General features: G+C 34.3%; 5 protein-coding genes across 7 annotated transcripts; 2 read left to right on the forward strand and 3 right to left on the reverse strand.

Annotated features, from left to right (window-relative positions):
• Positions 1 to 123: 123 nt before the first annotated feature.
• Positions 124 to 3,415, forward strand: LOC107424363 (endoglucanase 2-like). Of its 2 annotated transcripts, none has more exons than XM_048479491.2 (6): positions 124 to 712; positions 831 to 1,114; positions 1,204 to 1,641; positions 1,761 to 1,911; positions 2,433 to 2,599; positions 2,702 to 3,415. In XM_048479491.2, the coding sequence occupies exons 1-6, from the start codon at positions 493 to 495 to the stop codon at positions 3,032 to 3,034; spliced, it is 1,593 nt and encodes a 530-aa protein (XP_048335448.2). In that variant the 5' UTR covers positions 124 to 492; the 3' UTR covers positions 3,035 to 3,415. The 2 variants fall into 2 exon arrangements, with proteins under 2 accessions (XP_048335448.2, XP_048335449.2); XM_048479492.2 differs by having other exon boundaries at positions 128 to 712; positions 1,764 to 1,911.
• Positions 3,416 to 7,925: 4,510 nt separating this feature from the next.
• On the reverse strand, positions 7,926 to 8,772 carry LOC107424402 (protein SMALL AUXIN UP-REGULATED RNA 12). Its single transcript, XM_016034193.4, has one exon. The coding sequence runs from the start codon at positions 8,552 to 8,554 to the stop codon at positions 8,234 to 8,236; it is 321 nt and encodes a 106-aa protein (XP_015889679.1). The 5' UTR covers positions 8,555 to 8,772; the 3' UTR covers positions 7,926 to 8,233.
• Positions 8,773 to 12,677: 3,905 nt separating this feature from the next.
• Positions 12,678 to 15,804, reverse strand: LOC107424373 (transcription initiation factor TFIID subunit 14b). 2 transcript variants are annotated; one of them, XM_016034159.4, is made up of 6 exons: positions 15,403 to 15,804; positions 14,844 to 14,932; positions 14,510 to 14,731; positions 14,269 to 14,435; positions 14,047 to 14,168; positions 12,678 to 13,158 (listed from the first exon to the last, which is right to left on the reverse strand). In XM_016034159.4, exons 1-6 carry the CDS (start codon positions 15,505 to 15,507, stop codon positions 13,063 to 13,065), a joined length of 801 nt encoding a protein of 266 aa, XP_015889645.2. In that variant the 5' UTR covers positions 15,508 to 15,804; the 3' UTR covers positions 12,678 to 13,062. The 2 variants fall into 2 exon arrangements, with proteins under 2 accessions (XP_015889645.2, XP_015889644.2); XM_016034158.4 differs by having other exon boundaries at positions 14,248 to 14,435; positions 15,403 to 15,789.
• Positions 15,805 to 16,402: 598 nt separating this feature from the next.
• LOC107424399 (uncharacterized) lies at positions 16,403 to 18,842 on the reverse strand. Its single transcript, XM_016034189.4, has 3 exons — positions 18,612 to 18,842; positions 17,053 to 17,915; positions 16,403 to 16,805 (listed from the first exon to the last, which is right to left on the reverse strand). Exons 2-3 carry the CDS (start codon positions 17,910 to 17,912, stop codon positions 16,631 to 16,633), a joined length of 1,035 nt encoding a protein of 344 aa, XP_015889675.3. The 5' UTR covers positions 17,913 to 17,915; positions 18,612 to 18,842; the 3' UTR covers positions 16,403 to 16,630.
• Positions 18,843 to 19,042: 200 nt separating this feature from the next.
• LOC107424400 (large ribosomal subunit protein uL2z) lies at positions 19,043 to 20,841 on the forward strand. Its single transcript, XM_016034190.4, has 2 exons — positions 19,043 to 19,551; positions 20,330 to 20,841. The coding sequence occupies exons 1-2, from the start codon at positions 19,112 to 19,114 to the stop codon at positions 20,670 to 20,672; spliced, it is 783 nt and encodes a 260-aa protein (XP_015889676.1). The 5' UTR covers positions 19,043 to 19,111; the 3' UTR covers positions 20,673 to 20,841.
• Positions 20,842 to 20,914: the final 73 nt, after the last annotated feature.

A 20,914-nucleotide genomic window follows, 5' to 3' on the forward strand; every position in this document is an offset into this window, starting at 1 on the left:
CAACAGAAAACGCCAGAATTTACCAAAAAAAAAAAAAAAAAAACCAGAAAACGCCAGAGCTAACGGAAATAAAATCTATGAGAGATATTAAAAAAAAAAAAACAAAAAAACAAAAACGGTTTTGAAACAAACGACAAGCCGGACGCTGTGCTGTTTGTTTTGCTTGTGTAGCCGGCCACATCATTATCCGAACTGTCCAATGTAGAGACAGGTATAACTCCAGTCCAAAACACACAGATATCCGCTAAAGCGTCACATGAATTTTGGCTACAACAGCGTTACAAGTTGGAGCATTTTTAAGTTAGCTAGGGTGGATCGTCAACCTGAAAAACCTTGATTTTTATCAGGAAATCCAGTTTCCTAATTTAATCAGTAAGAAAAGAAAAGAATTAATATTTCCCCAAAAATAATTCATAGAAACTTGGTTACAATTTTCATTTTAAATAAAACATATGCGAGAGATAGCAGAGTACACGAGGAAATTTAAGTTGAATGGAAGGTAAGCAGATCAACGAGATCAAGGGGGGTTGGTTTTGGTCTTGGTTACTTGTTTTTGTGATCGGAGCTCTTGTAGTTGCAGCAACTGTACTCACTCTCCTAAGGAACATCAACCACTTCAAGTTAAACAGGCACCGGGGTCACCCTGAGCATATCGTCCCTAAATATGCCGACGCTCTTGAAATCGCTATGCGATTCTTCGACGTTCAAAAATGTACCGTAAAGCATACCCAATTAATTAACTAAATAATAGCTTTAGGTTCAGTATAGAACTATATATATTAAATTTGTTTTTTTATTTATTTATTTTTTTTAACTCTTTGTTATTGTAGCTGGTAAGCTGGAGGATAATAGAATTTGGTGGCGAGGAGATTCGGGGCTAACGGATGGGAGTGAAGCGAACTTGGATTTATCAAAGGGAATGTACGATGCTGGTGATCTCATGAAGTTCGGATTTCCAATGGCTTTTACGGCAACAGTGTTGTCTTGGGCGATTCTTGAATATGGAGACCAAATGAATGCGGTGAAGCAACTGGGTCACGCTCAAAACTCCCTCAAGTGGATCACTGATTACCTTATCAATGCCCATCCATCCCCAAACGTTCTCTATATTCAGGTTCCAAAATCTTGTTAATCTCCTCGGTTAATTACCAATTTATTGAGTTTTTGATTTCTCTGTTTCACTCTTTCTGTGTGATATTTAAGGTAGGAGATCCTAAATTGGACCACGACTGCTGGCAAAGACCTGAGACCATGACAGAGAAAAGACCTGCAATACAGATCAACGCATCTTTCCCAGGAACTGAAGTTGCAGCGGAAACGGCAGCGGCTATGGCATCAGCATCTCTTGTTTTCAAGAAAATCAACTCCTCGTATTCCGATCTGCTCCTCACGCATGCTAAGCTCCTATTCAGTTTTGCTGATACTTATAGAGGTTCTTATAGTATCAGCGTTCCCAAAGTGCAGGAATACTATAACTCAACTGGTTATGAAGACGAACTTTTATGGGCAGCTACCTGGTTATACCATGCCACTTGGGAAGAGTCATATCTCAGATATGTTACTGAACAAAAGGGACCAGAATTTGGGAATTGGGATAATCCTTCTTGGTTTAGCTGGGACGACAAACATGCTGGAACTCAGGTATGTATATCTATATATATATATGACAAAGTTAATAGACTTTTTAACTTGTTTCTTGTTCTTTTTTGCTTGTTGAATTTAGATGGCAAAATTGCCGTCTAATGTTGCATTTTGATCAGCAGGTTCTGCTTTCAAGGATAAGTTTCTTCGGTGCAAAAGAGACATCACTTGCAGAAACCATTGGACTCCAAATGTACAGGAAAACTGCAGAGGTCATTATGTGTGGGCTTCTACCTGATTCACCAACTGCCACGCCCAACAGAACCGATAGTAATAATCTTAATTTTTTAGTCATTATTCAACTTGAATTCCTTTTCTGGTGCAATTGAAATTTCAAAAAGAAAAATAGGATATACATATATATATATATATATATATATATATATATATATATATATTGGGTTTGCATGTCCTATTTTTTACCAGCCATTAACAGCATTTCTAGACTCTGGTGGAATTTTAAAACGAGAATGATATCCAGAAATATGTCTTGTAACTAAGTAGATCTTCACAATAATACCGATCATATCTGATTGGTGTTTACCAATATCTGAAACAATAGTCACAGGCACAATAAGAAATTTTATTTCTGTCTTGGCTTTGGTTCCATTTGGTCATCGTTTGTTTCTTATGCTCTAGGTTTTGTGGTCTATTCCAGTCCTTAGATTTGCTTTTAAAACAAAGCACCAAAACTAATCATTTCATTTTGAAATCCTGCAAATAGATTCATTTAAATTTTGTTAGCATCTCAATAGCAGAATTGGATAAAAGGAGTTTGTTTTTTGATGCAGGTGGCTTGATTTGGGTGATACAGTGGAGTTCTCTCCAGCATCCAGTGGCTTCTGCTTTCCTAGCTGTTCTTTACAGTGACTACATGGTTAATTCCAAAACTCCAATGCTGTATTGCAATGGGAAAACCTACAAGCCAGAAGATCTTCGGGAATTCGCCGTCTCGCAGGTTAGCATTTTGTTATCCATTAATGTCATGAACTCCTTTTAAGTAAATGTTTTGATGTTTTTGTCCAACTCCTTAGCAAGTATTGTGCAACCCCGTTTTCAGGTAGATTACGTGTTGGGAAAGAATCCAATGAAGATGAGCTATGTTGTCGGGTATGGAAGTAAGTACCCACAGTATGTGCACCATAGGGGATCTTCAATTCCAGTTGATGCAGATTCCGGTTGCCATGATGGATTTAAGTGGCTTGAATCACCCAATCCCAATCCAAACATAGCAGTTGGTGCTCTGGTCGGTGGGCCATTCCTTAATGAAACCTATAATGATTTCAGGAACAATTCAATGCAAGGTGAACCAAGCACTTATAACAGTGCCCTCATTGTTGCCCTCCTCTCAGGCTTGGTTTCCAGCTCTTCAGTGGTTAAGCCTCTCTTATAGAAGAGCATCCTTTTTCTTCTTTTTTTTTTCTAGGCTGGTTTTTTTGGGCATAATAGCATCGTTCAAACTTCCTCATGTTCTATCTATGGCCAACCATGTATAGTATCTTACTCTTCTTGTAACATTTCCCCCGTTTTTAAAGCCAGATTATACTAGAATTAGCAACCAATTTAGGCCAAAGCATTGAAACAAAATATTAGCATAATGTAACTTTTAGGCCAAACCACAATGGTTTCTAGTGTGTTTGGTATTTTGAAGGTGCCAGACATTATGCTTGGTTTGATATTTTTGAAAACAGATGTAAATTCTTTCATATTTTTCTTGTCGATGTAAATATGAGTTTTGAATTTTGGTGTTGATGTCATGTGCTTTAGCCAGAGATATTCAGGTGTAACTTTGATTTGCTTGCACTGTTTACCAATCAAACTGAATCTTTAAGCTGTAGCGATGGAGGATTTCGATTATTATTAAACCTTTTTCCACCAGTGGAGCACCAAATGTGTCTGTGGATTCAGCTTGGTAAGAACTTTATATGCCATTAGCAGAATACACAGGAACTCGATGTTTCATTAACTAGGATAATGATTTTGATTTTTTTTGTAAAATGTAAACGCTATTATGAATATATCTTTCGCATATCATTGATCTTTTGCAAACACTCTTATATGATATATTTTATCTATAACGATAAGCAATTTGATATTTTGATATCTAGTTCATTTGTCATGACCTTTTGTCTTCTTGTCATTTTGATAATCTTTCTAGAGAAGAGATATTTACGCGGAAACTTCGAGATTCCATTGTGTGGCTATATGAAGGCTGAAAAGTACAGCATGTACAATAGTAATTTTACTTTTCCTCATTCTCTCTATTGACTGATGCTTACTTTTTTGCACTGCCAGTATTTTTTTGTGATTCCCAACATTTTAAACTTTCTTAGTCCTTTCCACTGAATAATTCTCAGGGCCAGACACAGTGACCACACACACACAGAGGAGTGGCTGCAGAGAAAAAGCTTCAAATAAGTGTGTCAGGAAAATGTTTGCCCCCTTTAAAGGCAATTGCAAAATTTGAAGCCTAGGCCAGAAAACAGAGGATCATAGCCAGAGCAAAAATGTTTTATGAGATATGATGTGTTTGCTTACTAAAGATCTTTGATCATTCAAGTTGCTAATGACGGGGAACCAAACAAATGAATTAAAAAAAGAAAAGAAAAAAAAAGAGTTTCAAATGAATCTAGACAAAGCTCAAAGCAACCCACCCTTTTTTTGAGGGAAAGAAAAAAGACCGGCATATAATTATGGAAATAAATGAAAATGAATACAGCAAATATCATTTTTAATATTACCTGAGTACATGACCCGCAAAGAAGCATAAGCAAATCCCTTTATTTCATCTTTTTCTGATGGTAGTTAAAATTGTTTCTCTATATATTTATTTATTTGGGTGTGAATAAAGCCAAAATATAACCCGATTTGATATTAAAATAGCATTTTTTTAAAGACAAAATCTTGATTTCCAGGAGACATTGTGGATATTTTGTTATTCTTCTTTGTCAACTTGGAAACAAACGGTTTGCAAATAATTGTGTCTTGTGTGGCAGTAAGAGCCTCCAAAGCCAAAAAGTATAAAATAAAATAAAATAAACAGATATAAAGAGCACGCATAAATTTTTTTATATTATATTTTATTTGATAAAAGCGGGCATATTATATATATATATATATATATACACACACACATCTGACACACATTATATCTCTGTATAGTACTCCCTTTGGGATACATGAACCAAACATGCATGCCCTACAGCTCAGCTTAGCAAACCCACTTCCCCAACACAAACGAAGATGTATGTGGACCTATAGTTTTTAAAGAATGTTGTGAGTTCTGTGAAAATCAAAGGAAAGAAAACTCTAATAAATGAAAAACGTACATAGTACAGTGCTGGATGATTAATATCATTCATGCATTATTTAACCATCAATGTTTTAGGTATTTAATTTGCCCATGTGTTCTTTCAGACTTTTGTCTCCACCTTTGCTGCTTTTGATTGTTACTTTTGCAGTTTCTTTTAGCTTTCATCAAGTTTTGCATAGCCCCTCCATCCAAAACTCCGGTTTTGTTAATTTGGGCATATATTTTAAAATTAATTACGTGTTCATCGATCTTTGAAAATAAAGAAGTAGTACGTACTATTCAGTAGTTAATTTATTCCAAACAAGTTTTAATCATTCTATATAGAGGACGAATGAAATTTTATATTTTATTTAATAATATACAATGACGTAGACTATGAAGCCAGATCATCTCAAAATTCAAAAGCATAATTTAATTGTGTCACCGAATAATAAACACCAGAAGAAGAACGAAGGGGGAAAAAATAAGCATTTATTAATATAAGAAAATCACAAAGAAAGAAGAAAAGCAACACTGATTCGATGAGTTTGAAAACTGCAGCAAGAATAAAGAGGAGCCGAAAATCCATAATTTAAGGCAAATTTTGATTAGACTTTTTAATGTTATTATAATTATATTTGTACTGCTTTTATTAATTTATTATATTTCTTTTTCAGTTTTTATCGATTAATGATTAAAAGTTAAATTTGATAAAGTCTTATAAAATATAATAATAGTATATGAATCTGCACTATTATATTGAATCCATATTAATATCATAAATCTTAATAAATTAATAATTTTTAATGGTAAAATATAATAATACATAACAAATCTCTTAAATCCAATAAAAAAGAATATTTTTGTAATTGTGTAAATTTTATAATATTAAAAATATATAATTTATTATTAAACATATATTTATTTATTCTTTTTTAGTTTAATTTTTTAAAAACAGCAAACAAGTTTATTAGTAAGATTTTTTTAGAACATCATTTTATTGTTCAAAAGTTAAGTCAAATTTTAATTTTTTAATATATATATTTTTAATGAATTAACGAATCAGATGACAAATAAAATAATGAATGGATTTGAATTTGTTTATTTTCATATTAAAATTTAATGAATTGTGTTTGGATTAATTAAATTTTATACGAATATAATACAACATGATATAAGTATGATTTAACACGACAAATGATTAATCTATTAAAAGTTAAAATTAATATTTTATAATTGTATAATATTATGAAAATATAATTTTAACTTTTAATTATTAAAATTAATTAATAAACTGATTAAAATGCCAGATTAATGATAATTTTCCAAGATCTAAATAAAATATTAGATAAAATAAATAATAATTAAAAAATAATAAATAAACAGCTTAGAAAAAGAGGATATGTAAAAGACTTTGGCCTTCTTGGTTTTTTTATTTTTATTTTTATTTTTTTTTAATAAATAAAAGATTTTGGCCTTCTTCGGTTGCAAATCACAGTATACTGCTGTTCCCATGTGATGCTCGTCCAATGTCTAATCCTCTTCTTCGGAGGTTAACTAGCACTTTATGTGAACGTAATTAGTGGAAAAGTACCCTCTTGAAAACGAAAGAGTCTTTCTCTCTTTGAACTGTCCAATTAGTGCGCAATGCACACGACAACATTTCCAATATGGTTGTGGCCGGGTTGCTATCTACTGGTATAGAAATTAATAGTGCTGTATCTAGGTAAGATGAGTTTTTAATATATTTTTAATTGATTCAAAAATTATTAATTATATAAAAATATTTTAAAACAAAATAATGACTTCTTAAAAAATTATTTTTAGGAAAAATTTACAATTTGAAGAATAATTTTGTTTTTAACAATGTCATTCTACATATTATTTCTGAAAAATAATTTATTTGAAATAATATCCATATTTGTTTGCTTAATATGTTTGTTTTGCTTTCTACATTTACATTTCATTAGAGGTGCTCTTCAATCAATGAAAAAATTAACCAATAATGTTTTCTGAAGAAGAAGAAGTGTCCATGTATGAGTGGCTTACGTGTATATATATAACTTCTTTTTTTTGGGTTAAAAATTATTATTAACTATTAATTTGTGATAAAGTTTGCTCTTGAATAGGGACGAGGAATTGAAGAAAAATGTTAGAAATCAAGCAGAGAACGACCCAAGAATGTAGACAGTGAGACCCACTTGCATGTGCTCCCAAATGTACATAAAAAAAAAATGAAAAAGAAAAAGAAAACATGGACTACAATAAAGCAATGCGTGACTGGGGGAGGTCTAATTGCGTGGACTAATGAGTATTACTGACTAAACAGCTGTATGCAATATTCATGGACCAACTTCTTCTTCGTGCTAACAATAATTAATTCAATTTTAAATTATATTGACATTACAATCTAATTGGTAAGAAGAAAACCTAGTACATTACTAGTTAATTTACTATATATGTCTAGCTATCCTGTATATATGTGTGTATTGCTCTTCTTAACAAATAAGCACAAACATTAGTGTTAAGCTCTGCTGCAATGCAATAAAATGTCAATTGTTGATTTAAATTTTTATCTCCATTATAATATTAATTTAGTCTATTTCGTAAATTAATTGAAACACTAAGAGGTAAAAAAGTCAACCAACTATATATATATATATATAGGGTCCTAACCATGTAAATAGCATAAGTGGAAATTGAAATTAGAATGGCCATAGAACCACAAATAAAATGTCAAAAAGGCATTCAAAAAGGTTATACGTACCATGCAATCTCGACCTACAGCAATCATAATTGAGAAGTTGGATTCTTAGTGCGTTTTCAAAATTTTCTTTCTTCTGTTTTTTGACAACAGTTCCTAAAAGATGAACACGAAATGGAAATTTGCACCGCTTGCATACAAGTCATCTATAGGTTTTTGACTATTTTTTTTCTTTTGTATAATCTTCTTTCTTGCCATTAACGCACAGACAGAGAAAAAGAAATAGAGAAGTAATAATATTCCTTGATTTTCCATTAATGTCAGCTCTCTCAAGTGACACAAAAACGCATCACCAAGAAAAACTGCATACATATATATATATATATATAAAACTAATTTACACTTCTAATTAATATTCCTGATTAATTAAGATCATGATTAGCAACAAAAATCATGATGGGTCAGAACTCAGAACCATTAAATACCACTCCAGATGTGTTTACATGATAGATATGAAATCGTCAATTAAAATCTTCATCTGGGGTGTGTTGAATTATTGTTTCAAAACGACGTCGTGTCACTTGTCACTTCTTCCTTCATCTGATCATGGATGTTATTAGAGAACGAAAAACAACTTCTTCACAAGGAAGAGTGAGACCCATTTCATGGTTAAAACCAAACTCTTCCTCAGCTCTTTGAAGCAGGTTTTGAAACCCCGGATGACCCAACCATGAAATGGGAACGATATATCTGCTTCTGTTTTCACCAACGTATACAACAAAATGGCCTTTGGGTACATCATCAGGAAGACCTTCTTCTCCATTGTAACCATTTTTCTTCCCAAAGCTAGAACATCTTTTCAGAATTTGCTTTAGAGCAGCTGTTTGAGGCAACTTGTTTGATCTGTTGAGGGCCATTATTATTATTTTCTTTGTAATATTGGGAGAAAAAAGGGACCTTGGTGGCTCGAGAGAAAGAGAAGAGAAAAGAAGTTAGAAGGGTGGTGGGGAAGAAACGAAGGGGGTGAAGAGGTATTTATTGGAGGGTGGGGAGAGAGTAAGAATGAGAAACAAAGTCATGTGGGATGTGGGGACAAAGAAGAGACCACAAGTGTGTTTTTGAGGCAAAACTGTGTTCAAGTCCATGAAGGTACCAAACCCCCATTGGCCCTGTTTGCTTCCCCCTAAAACAACACTACGTTTCTCTCTTTCCCTTTCTTGACTTTTTTAGTATTTTGTCACTAGTTGGCGTATATTTATAGCTTTGATCGGTTGTTAAAATTATTCACGCTTTATACCGACATAACAAATGCTAGATTTTGTTATTTATACAAATAAAAAAAATTATTAACTTATTAATTAAAATAACACTTTTAACATTTAACATATCAATACATTTTTATTTTATATTGAAAAAATGTTCCTAACAAAATAACTTTGCATATGTACATATTTACAATTTTATTTTCCTAAATAATATAATTAAATTAGGACATGCGATAACACGTTTATCACCCAGAAGAAGATCATTATATATATATATATATATATTGTACTATATATCAAGTTAGAAATTCTTTTTTTTTTTTTTTTTAAGTTGTTGGGAATTCTTAATTGGGTATGAAAATTTTAATTATAATATATATTAAGCTGAATCCATAAGCATGCATGGTCCAATATCCTTCTGTCATTCTCACACTTCCTCTTTTAAAGAAGCAAACCTTTTCGTGGATGTGCTCTAGATCTTCAATTAATAAGAATTTCTCAATTATTTCGTTCAATTCCCAATGGAATATATATATATATATATATATATATATATATATATATATATATATATATATATATATATATATATATATATAAAAGTGATTATTTCCTTCAAGATCACATGAATACCCTGAAATGAGAAGTTATTATATTATATAAATGCCATTTTTAAAAGTTTTTTTTCACACTCAATAGGGAATAGCCTCCAGTTCTCCAATATTAATTCCTCAGCAGTCAGCATTGCAACACGGACAATAATGTTTGTAAGGGAACAGAGAATTTAAAATTGTTGAAAAGAAAGAGTTTTTCTTACTTACTCCATTATAAAGAAATAATATAAATGATTTTAAATTCAAATCCTATAGTATCAACTTTCATTTTTCAAATATTATACGGTTTGTGACCTTCATTTATTTTTTAAATATTATTATATTTGGCTTTGTAGAGTCGCGTCCCTTTAAATTTATGTGTATATATTTCATGCCGCATGCGTATATCATGGCCTATTGCTTATGATCCAACATCATTCACCAAAATTACTGAACAGAAACCCAAATATGGCACAGCAGACCGTAGAGTTATAGAGTACAGAACCTTCTTTCAGTTTCAATATTCAAATCACGATGACAGTATAAAAAAAAAAAACCCATTAATAGATGCAAGATAGAAGCTGCTTGTTGTAGTTCAATCATAAATGGACCTGCACCTAATCTTTATGAGGCTCTAAGGAAGACCAAAGACCTTGTCTTTAGGATCAGTTTCGATAAGAAACTGCATTGAAAGCTTTCAGAACCAAAAGTGGTCCAAGTAATGGAACATTACATTCATTTTCTGAGAAAACTCTCTTAAGAACGGGATATGTTGCGATTTCAGGACCACAATAAGAGACCAAATTTTTTTGTCTGGTCGTTTACGAAACTAAAAGACAATTTGAAGATTTTTCAAAAATGAAACAAAAACCAGGAAGATTGGGACTTAAACCTTCCTAATATGTTCTGTATAGCTGTAGTACAAACTATGCTTTGAACAAGGAAGCTCAAAATTTTCTCCCAACCCATGGCCGACATGGGAGAGCATATTGCTAACTTTGACGACACTTGCTCTCCTTCAATTTCATTCAGAAAACCAGTAATGGAAAAGAGACATAAAAATTAGTTATTAATGGATTTTATTAAACCCATAATTATATTTAAACATATATTGTATGAGACAGATAAATGTAGAAAAGTTTAGATACATAATTACTTTCATGCTCCAGCAACTTCTGAAACATGTCTCGGCTATGGAAGACCTACCCATGTGGTCTGATGCTAAAGCCCAAAAGTAAGACCTTCGATATGCAAGAGCTACACGTAAACTTATATTTTTCCTTCTCCAAACCGCCACCACTTATCTCAGCCAGCCAGCCGTATGCTCATATGAGGATTTATTTCCCATGTTCTAAGGCTGCAAACAACATCTTCTTCTGTAGCTACGCAGTCAAGCTTATCTGTCTTCTCAGCTTACCTTTTGTACTCTTTCACATAACAATCAATACCCGTTATGAATGCATGCAGAACCCGTAAGTCCGTCAACTGGTTATTGCAGTTTTGTCCCTGTCAATCAGTCAAAACATCTCACTTAAGTATTTGAAGAGTGTGGAGAACATGAGCAAATACAAAAGGAAAAGACAGTAGAGGAATGTAATGGGGAGATTAGAATAGGCATGGCATATGGGTATGCTTCCCATGCTCTTTTGATTGATTTGGATAGCAAAAATGGAGGATTCAGAGGATAACCCAACCCATCATTGTCAAAGAGGCGGGCACCATAATTGCCTGAAATTGGAAGACATTTTCTTTTAGCAGATTGTGATCCTATCAAAGGCTAAACATGTGAAGGCCATGTTACTTTTGTCCTTGGAGAACTCGGAAGATGACAAAATATTAAGGCTGCACGGCACCATCCCAACTCTGATGACACTTTCAGCTTAGCAATCAAACCACCTCAAAATATTCCTTCAATTTGTATGACCATCTCCCCTAGACAGTTTCTTTCGCCATAGACATTGTTTATTCTATCAATATATTGGCTACTTCACTGATAAGGAGTAAAAAGCAGCTAAATTCATATTTGTGTTCTATATCATGTGCAGAGTATGTGATAGTCACCAAAAACAAAAAGATGGTGCTGATGATACCTGTAGAGGATATGGTTAAGACTAAACAATGTGCACTTCGAAGGAGAAAATAAGAAACTTACCCCTCCCCTCCATTTCGGATAAAACCAAGATACAGCAGAACCAAGATAAAAGACGCAGACTTGGTTGCAAAATCCTTAAAATGTTATCAAGTGTAGTAAAGGATCCTAAATTTAGATAACCAAATTCATCAGACCACTGAACTGTCAAGGGAGTTTCAAGAAGCACTTCAAGAAAGATATTTCCAAATGAACATGCTATACTATTTTTTCAAAAGAGTTAAATCATGTTATAGTTTTAATGATTATCCAAGTAATCACAGTTACAATATACTTGAAGAACCAAGTTTCATCCAGTTTCAAGTAACACCTATCGTTAGTCAAACAAGTCCACCACAAATGAAGGGAACAGAGAAAATTTACAGACTCGATAAAACTTTCAAACTAAAACAGTAAATATGAACAGTGGTCCCATATAGAGAGTAAAACTTAGCCCCCTCAAACTTCACTTAGAATCTCAATTAGAGAAGTTGGGTTACCTGGACAAACATGTACTAGCAACGCAATTGATTTTGCATCCTCAGACTTCCACAATACAATGTATATTTTTTGTGCTGCACTGCATTATCATATACATAAAAAAACACAGCACTACTTATAATTGTCAGTTTTAGTGCACATAGTGAAAGAGTACAAAGCAATGAATAACTAATTCCAATCAAATTAAGCCAATAAAGGACTACTGAAATAATATCACACAGCACATGCACCATAAGCACAAATAGATACAAGAAAGAAATGAACTTTGAGCAGGGCCAAAGCAAAAGAGATGCTTATAAATGAAACAGATTTTAAAATGTAGCTCAAGTCATAGGAAACCACTACCCACAGTGTAATAACTTTGGGATATGTCATTTTCCAATCCTCACATGCTGCAACATAATTGCCACTTCCACTACTAATCCTCCCTTTACTACCAGTTCCAGCTTTGAAAAAAATAATGTCAGTTCATTTGATCTTTTAGCACAAAGTAACCTCTTCCATTCATTTTATAACTCCCAAGAACAATATTAATATAAAAATGCATCAAACAGGAAAGACAAGATCTACCATCATGCATTTTTCAATTTAGTCATCATCTGGAATATAACAAGTGGAAACTACATCTTCTCTGCCCAAATGGACAAATTAAAACATGCACGGTATACAATAGTATGGTTGGCAATAACTACATAAGCATCCATTCTTCTTCATCTACTAAACTTGAGTTGGTTAGCTCTACAAGAACAGCTGCAATAACTAATCTGTACACACGATCACATCTGATAATCAATAAAACCGATCTTGATTTACACCAATGACGAAATTCCAATTATATTCCCCACTATCATGCGCATACAAGTTCATATCTAATATTAATTGGTAAGGATCTTCCATGATTTACACCGATGAGGAAAAGCTAAATATATTCCCCATGATCATGTACATTCGTAACCGGAGGGTGGTTTTGACAGCTGAGGAGGCCCATCCATCACGCTCAATTGTCTTCTCAGCTTAACAATGTGAGCTTGCACCTATCATGTTGTATACAATGTCAATACATTATTCATCCACAAGTTTCCAAAAGCAAAGAGTTGGTATATCAAATCACTAAAGCAGGTAGAAAGTTTATGCAAATTGAGTCACTAACTCTAATTGTGTGGTTCATAGTATATGAAATCATATATAGCTATGAGAAACCCAAGTTTGTAAAAAGTAAGAAAAATTAGAACTAAATTTCAAACTAAAACAGTATCACATGTATCCAAGATGATTTGGATACATGCACACAATCACCTAAAAATTAGAACTAAACTTTCAGACTTCATCACAACTGAGAATCCAGCCAGCAGACAACCAATACTTGATTGTATTAAGAGCCTGTAACGCTGTATACAACAATTTTAGAATCATTTACAGCAGTGACAAACAGAAAGTATATTCCAGATAAAACCTTAATTGAAGCAGCATGACTTGCCAGCATTACCCCACTAGAGCAGGCATGCTGTTAGTTGCACAGTTGCAGTAACAGACAGAGTGCTTAGATTATTACTTAATATACATATATTAATGGTTCTTGGAGCTAAGTGATACCTAAAAAGAGGATTTGAATTGAGCTCCTAACAAAGCAGGTATTGAATCTCTAATAAGATGGAGTGTGGCTTAAAAATAAGGGAGGGTTATCCACTATTCTGAAGCCTGACCATTTGGCCAAAGAATATAATATAAAATTAGTAAATATAATGCCTCGAATTTGTTTGACAATAATTAACTACTTAGGAAGTTATGACCATTATTAGCCCAAAAAGAAAAAAGAAAAAAAGAAAAAAAAAAAAAGATTATAATGGCAGCATAAATACCAAGATCTATTGTAAAAGGCTCAGAGAAAAATTATTACGTTCGAGGAAGAGATGAATTCTAACCTGTTGACGAGCAGCTGCAAGTTTCAACAGTTCATCAGCCTCTGAGAAATTCATGAACCACTGAGCAAGGGGATGATCTTTGGTATCTCCTCTTTCCTTTTCATTAGCATTTTCAACTGTTACTGCAAAATGCAAAGAGAAAGTTACACATGAAAGAATTGTAACAAGTACAAAATTCACAAAACAATCAGAATAAGTCACCAGGATTAGGCAAGGTAAAACCAGCAGGCAAACGGGGCACGACAACAGCAGGATGATTCTGCACACGAGCAATAAAACTCTCTGAAGGATCGGGAAAAACAATCTCATTGTAAGTTTCCACAACAACAGGTTTCTTGATTGACTGGGGACCAGATTCATCTTCAGGATATAACTTTAGATGGTGATACCTGCAAATTTTAAAAGATTCAGTTATAACTGCCACCTCAAATAAAAAGAATCAATACCAGAATAAACAACTCACAGGTCCAACTGCTTATCACAAATATCACTGTGGAAAAATAGACTGATGGCAATTTCGAATTCACCCCAACCACATTCCGATAACTCAAATGGGGCTGATTCGACCACTCTTGTAGGGTTATTGAAACTAGGATGCAACTGAAATACAACTCTCTTTAAAACCACCCCAAGATCCTCATTTGTGGCCCCACGTACATAAACTGTCCACTTATGCGACTGAGACCTAATTAATGAGAAAACAATAGTGAAAAATATTCGAAGTATGAGAAACGATAAAATGGGACCTCATCAAAATAAAATACTTAAATGGGACCTCATCAAAAGAAAATACTTACTCACTGGCCTTTCTACCTAGATAGAAAGCTATTGTTCCGTATGCTATAGGAACGGCAATTTCAGCATCTTTAAGTCTTCTGTTGGCACTCTACAATAACAGACCACAAACAATCATGCAACTAAAGAAGAGGGTAAATATACATCACAACTGAACAAAGTTCAATGCATTCTACTTCCTTACAAAAAGAATGCAAACTACAAACTATACTGAAAACTAAGGTTATAGGCCATCAAAGCCATATCTAACAAAAAATTTCAACTTCAAACTCTTTACTGAAATTATGTCCAAAAGAAAACTTTTTATTGAAATTGTAATAAGTTAATAACTGGATTACAAAAACGCATACGATTTCCACACACAAAAGAAAAAAGGAAAATAAATTGTAATAGCTGAATTTCTTTCAGTATCTTGCATAAGAACCACATGACATCCAGATGAGAAAAAAGATAAAGCAAATAAAATAAACGTAAAATAAGCATGTTGGTTAACCTCAAAACCATACAGAATTCACAAATTCCGGGGTTTTTGAGGATTTCAAAGAATTAAAAAAAGAACACCTTTTTGTCGTTGTCTTCGCCGGACTTGGTGATTCTGATGGGCTGCAGTACTGGGGCAGAGCCCAAATCATCAGCTTGAGTTTCACCTATTTTTCTTGCAGACATTGTGAACCAAGCACGAAGTGAATTGGGGCTTAAATTCAAAATTTTTCACAAAGTAGGTTCTAAAAATCATTCACCTGAGGAGTGAAGAGGCGTTAGGGTTTTAGTGTGTTCTGCCCATTTTTCTCGCGGGGTTTCTCGTATCCTTCGGTTTTATTTCTTTTCCTCCTTCCTTCCACAAGATAAAAATAAAAAAAATAAAAATAAATAAAACTTCTTTTCTTTTTCCTGAACGACAAGCCGTCATCAACGATAAAAAAAAGAAAGAACGACATTGACGGGTGGTCGATTCGAGGACAGGATTGCGAGCAAAGTCTTTTCAGTCCTTGAATCTGCTACTTTCCAAACTTTATTCCCCAAACTAAAAATCCAAATTCTATGAAATTTACTTGGTCCAAATTTTTTAGTTAAAAAAACGCAGGTGTCAAATGTGTTTTAGTTCAGAGTGAACCAAAACTGAACTTCTCCAAGTCTAAAACTGAACTTCTTATTCGCGTTTTGTATGATTTAGATGAAAATTTTGACGGAAAGGTCAATTACAACAAAATACATTTGCTTCGCATTTTATATATTCAGATTTAAATAATACCTTTAATATTAAAACTATAATTATCAATTGACATAGTTCCCTTTCTCAAATACTAAACATGGTTCATTTTTTCAAATACTAATCTTTAATATAATCCAATAATTATCAAGGTTGATTTTAACTTAATAAAATAATATGAGACTGATGTTTTATATATATATATATACATATTTTGCGCCAAGACGTATTTTGTATTTTGGTATATCTAATATAGATATATCAGAATGATCCAGGTGATTAAACCGATGAAATTGAACACTTTTACAGTAACAGATATGTGATGGAAATCATACAACCCTTACTACCAGATTAACACGCCAATTTCATTTCATTTCATTCCAATAAAATGATTAATGACTTTGCAGTGTAGCACTAGATAAAAAAAGTTCACGGGGATCCTCACAAAGTTACAATTCAAAGAAACGATCTCAGATGAATTTTGGGTGGTCCCGGAGTTTCTCAGATGCCTCTCTGGTACATCAGCAGAACTGGCAAAGAAAGTCATTGGGCTGTAGAACAAGACCAAAGTCTTCCATATTAGATGTTTGAAGCACTCAACGCCATCACCTTGCACTGTTCATTCAAGGCTAGAATCTGGGCCTCTTTCTTGTCAAGAAGAGCACTAAGCCTCACATTTTCCTCCATGAGCTTCTGCACTTCTGCCTCTTTCTGCATTTTCTCACCCTCTAACTGCGTCGTTTTTGCAACTAGCCTGTCACAAAGTAACATCGATGTTACAAAACAACAAAAGATTGCATGCTTAAAGCAGCTGGAAATTGCAGATACCACTATCAAAGTTTCATCTTTGGCTATTGAGATGTGATTTATATCAATGCCAGACAGATAAAGAAATACAGGGAAAACTAACCAAATCCAGATAACACAGGGAAAAAACTTGATCAAGAATAAGTGTAAACAAAGCATATCGAATTCGATGGTGCATAACAAAACAAACTGACCGTTCAAACAGCCTCTCAATAGTTTGGAACTGCTTCTCTGATGACAGGAGTGTTTCTCTTACAGTGATGAGACTGCTAACATATGATTTTAGAGACTCAAAATCCCGCTTCACACGGCAAAGCTCTTGTTCATTTTCCGCCGCTCTTTGCCTCTGTCTAGAGGTTTCTTCAACCAAATCTTCAACTCTCTGCCTCATTTCATTCAGTATATTGTTCGTACCAAGAGTAAATTGTTCCATCTCCTCTAACTTCAAAGACATGTTCTCAATCTGTACTGACTTCTTCTTGATTTCTTCCTGACCTAAAGTTACCTTTTCCTTCTCAACTGCGGTTTCAGATTCTGCCAATATCACTCTTTTAACAAGTACTTCCATCACATCTGTGACCATCTGCACAGATTTGAGTACTTCACCGACATAAGCTACATCTTTTTCATCCAGAGAACCATGTTGCTTGCTAATTCCAATCCAAGCTTCTTCATCAGTACTATCAAAGGAAGAAAGATCAACATTCCTAGACCAACTAGATAACGGTGTACCATCTTTGTCCACAAGCCCTACCCCTTCTAACTGTTTGATACCACATGATGTATGCGCTAAATGGGGAACAGCCATTAATCTAGCTTTTGATTTCAAGTATGTTAACAATGTCGCAGTCGTTTTAACTCTCCGCCAAAGAACCTCCAACTCCTTCTTCGAGTCTTCCTCAGACCCCTCTATAGAAGCCTTTACCTCCATAATTTTTGCTTGCAATACATCCACCTGGGATTGGCGCCTTTCCATCTCCTGCTTCCACATTTCATGCGTTTGACCTATCTGAGACTTCAAAGTTGACAAGTCAACATCTTCTTCTGCTGCCATCCCCTGTCCAAAATTCAGGAACTGTTATTAAAACTATAAATCTAATATGACATAAACCAGTTCATTATTGAAATACAAAAAATATAGAGAAAATATCCAAAATACAGATATGTTAAAGCTTTATCAATGTCCCAGAAAAGAAAACCTATAATCAAGCTTAAAATAATGCATGCTAGATAATCCAGGAGGGAATTTTTTTTTTTTTTAATTCTTTTAAAAAGGCAGTGCGGGTTTTATTTAAGCATATATCAAAATTCCATATAGGCATATCAGCAATGTGGGAAACTCTACAGAAAACTTATACAATTTCTACCAAAAATAAAAAATAAAAAAAAACTAAAAAACAAAAACAAAAAAACTACATAGCAAACTAACAAAGATACAAAGAAAATAAATCTCACCAGAGCTCGCTCAAAACAAGCTTACGAACCCCTAATTACTACATTAGGTTAAAAACCCTTCACTTTTTGGCTATTTAACATCGCAAAGAAACAAAATCTGATCACATAAAAACCCTAACTTTTGAAGAGGCGGGGAAAAATAAACAGAGAATGCACGATGATTAACAAGAAGATGCCATTACGGGCATCAAAGAGACGAAACAGAGGAAGATCATATATAAGATCAAAGCTTTAAACTCCAAAAGAAAAAAAAAAAAAAAAAAAAGGTTAAATTTTGAGTTCGAAAATAAGAATATACCTTGATATGAGAAAAAGGCACGGGGGTTTGATTGGGATTTTGACTCCGGAAGCTGATAGGCTGGAATTGAGTTTCGTCTTCGTTCAGCAAACGGCCTTTGGCGAAAAGAAACAAAAGCTAATACCAACAACAGACAGAGAGACAATGGCAGCGAGAGAAAGGGCAGGCTGTGGACTATTCTCTCCTTTACCTGCCTTTTTCTTTCATTGCTCAACTTTTTCTTTTCTTTAAAAATAATCAATATATATATATAAAATAAAATTAATTCTCATCTTTCTCAATAAGTCCCCAAGGTTTGCTAAAATAACACTATTAAGCCACGTTATCTTTTTCTTCAGAATCAGGTTTTGAAAACGGCATCGTATGTATAGGTGAGCTTTAAACGTCGTCGTATATCAGTAGCAATACCCTGATGAAACCCTAATATTTCTGTGACGGCTTCTTCATTTTGCCGCCAGCAGAGAGGCAGAGGTTTCAGTCTTCCACTCGCACCGAGAGCCATGGGACGTGTTATCCGAGCGCAGCGTAAAGGTGCGGGATCCGTATTCAGGTCCCACACGCACCACCGGAAGGGACCGGCCCGGTTCCGGAGCCTGGACTTCGGCGAGCGAAATGGATATCTGAAAGGAGTGGTCACCGAAATCATTCACGATCCCGGCCGTGGAGCTCCGCTCGCCAAGGTCACCTTCCGGCACCCTTTCAGGTATAAGAAGCAGAACGAGCTGTTTGTGGCCGCCGAGGGCATGTACACCGGCCAGTTCGTCTATTGCGGCAAGAAGGCCACCCTCATTGTTGGCAACGTTTTGCCACTAAGATCTATCCCCGAAGGTGCAGTCGTCTGCAACGTGGAGCACCATGTCGGTGACCGTGGTGTCTTGGCTAGGGCTTCTGGTGATTATGCCATCGTTATCAGCCACAACCCCGATAATGATACCACAAGGTCTCTCTCTTTTTTCCATTTGGTACTTTATTGAATCTGATACTCTGTGATTTTCATTTTTGGTATATATGTTGTTGTTAGCTGAATGTCAAATATTTGTGCATTTTGTTTGTTTTCATTTGGATAAGAATGCTGTTTTAGGTTTTAGTTTCACCCAATCCTATAGCTGATGTTCCGTTATTCATCTGTGTTATTGGAGGTAAACCATGGCGGACGATGCTGAAGAAAGCTATTGCTTCCTCAAGATTTTTTGCTTTTTTGACTTAAATTTACTTCTCAAGAAGTTGACTATTTCTTTTCTGTATTATAATATTGCGACATGATTTATGCTTGAAAATTATTGCATCTAATAAAGTTTAATTATTTAGTAAGGCAAAATTAAATTAAACGCATTTGATATACTGTTTTGATTGCTATTTAGCATAACTTTCTACATTTGCTTGTGATTAAAAAAAGCTCTTATAAGCACAAGCAGTATGCGTGAAGGTGCTATTTAGGAATGATTTTTCTACTTTTGATCATGTGTTAAGTACATAACCAGTGAGTCAGATTTCTACTGTTGTTGATATTGGAATGGATTCGAATGTGTATATGCAATTAGGATTTGGTTTATATGGCTGCTCCAAGGTTATTGAAAAGTGTAAAACCGTCAGAATGTGAAATTTTCTTATAGGTATTCTACATAAGAATTCAGGGGATTGTTTCAATGGTCGTTTACTATATTGCATCATTTTGCTGTGCATGAAAGTAAATGTGACTTAGCTACACATTTAAACAGGGTAAAGCTTCCATCTGGTTCCAAGAAGATCGTTCCAAGCAGCTGTCGTGCAATGGTTGGGCAGGTTGCAGGTGGAGGTAGGACTGAGAAACCTCTTCTTAAGGCTGGTAATGCTTACCATAAATTCAGAGTGAAGAGGAATTGCTGGCCAAAGGTACGTGGTGTAGCTATGAACCCTGTTGAGCATCCTCATGGAGGAGGTAACCACCAGCATATTGGACATGCAAGTACAGTCAGGCGTGATGCTCCTCCTGGCCAAAAGGTGGGTCTCATTGCTGCAAGGAGAACTGGTCGGCTTAGGGGACAAGCAGCAGCAACAGCTGCCAAGGCTGATAAGGCTTAAGGAGTTTCACCTTCTTTTTTTCAAAATCTAGATTACGCTGTTTTGAAATTGTTTTCTTTTTGAGTTGTTATCTGAAGACCAAGGAAGGCTTTTTTTGGTAGAAATCTGTTATATTGTGGAGATTTTGTTGATCTATTTATTGATATTTGCAATTTGAGTTAGTAGTTTATGTTGCATCTTTCAAATGATAATCGGCTGAAATAAACCTTGCCAATCCGTTTAATATGATGTCTGCATGAAAT

The sequence above is a fragment of the Ziziphus jujuba genome, chromosome 7 (genome assembly GCF_031755915.1).
Source record: "Ziziphus jujuba cultivar Dongzao chromosome 7, ASM3175591v1".
Classification (NCBI taxonomy): Eukaryota; Viridiplantae; Streptophyta; class Magnoliopsida; order Rosales; family Rhamnaceae; genus Ziziphus; species Ziziphus jujuba.

Coding starts and splice junctions, on each gene's coding strand:
- LOC107424363 (XM_048479491.2), top strand. CDS start 493: ATGGAAGGTAAGCAGATCAACGAGATCAAGGGGGGTTGGTTTTGGTCT. Junction 1,642..1,760: donor ACAAACATGCTGGAACTCAG/GTATGTATATCT, acceptor CATTTTGATCAG/CAGGTTCTGCTTTCAAGGAT. Junction 2,600..2,701: donor GGGAATTCGCCGTCTCGCAG/GTTAGCATTTTG, acceptor CCCCGTTTTCAG/GTAGATTACGTGTTGGGAAA.
- LOC107424402 (XM_016034193.4), bottom strand. CDS start 8,554: ATGGCCCTCAACAGATCAAACAAGTTGCCTCAAACAGCTGCTCTAAAG.
- LOC107424373 (XM_016034158.4), bottom strand. CDS start 15,507: ATGTCTGCAAGAAAAATAGGTGAAACTCAAGCTGATGATTTGGGCTCT. Junction 14,933..15,402: donor GCGAAGACAACGACAAAAAG/GTGTTCTTTTTT, acceptor CTGTTATTGTAG/AGTGCCAACAGAAGACTTAA. Junction 14,436..14,509: donor TGTGATAAGCAGTTGGACCT/GTGAGTTGTTTA, acceptor TAAAATTTGCAG/GTATCACCATCTAAAGTTAT.
- LOC107424399 (XM_016034189.4), bottom strand. CDS start 17,912: ATGGCAGCAGAAGAAGATGTTGACTTGTCAACTTTGAAGTCTCAGATA. Junction 16,806..17,052: donor ATTGAGAGGCTGTTTGAACG/GTCAGTTTGTTT, acceptor ACTTTGTGACAG/GCTAGTTGCAAAAACGACGC.
- LOC107424400 (XM_016034190.4), top strand. CDS start 19,112: ATGGGACGTGTTATCCGAGCGCAGCGTAAAGGTGCGGGATCCGTATTC. Junction 19,552..20,329: donor CCCGATAATGATACCACAAG/GTCTCTCTCTTT, acceptor ACATTTAAACAG/GGTAAAGCTTCCATCTGGTT.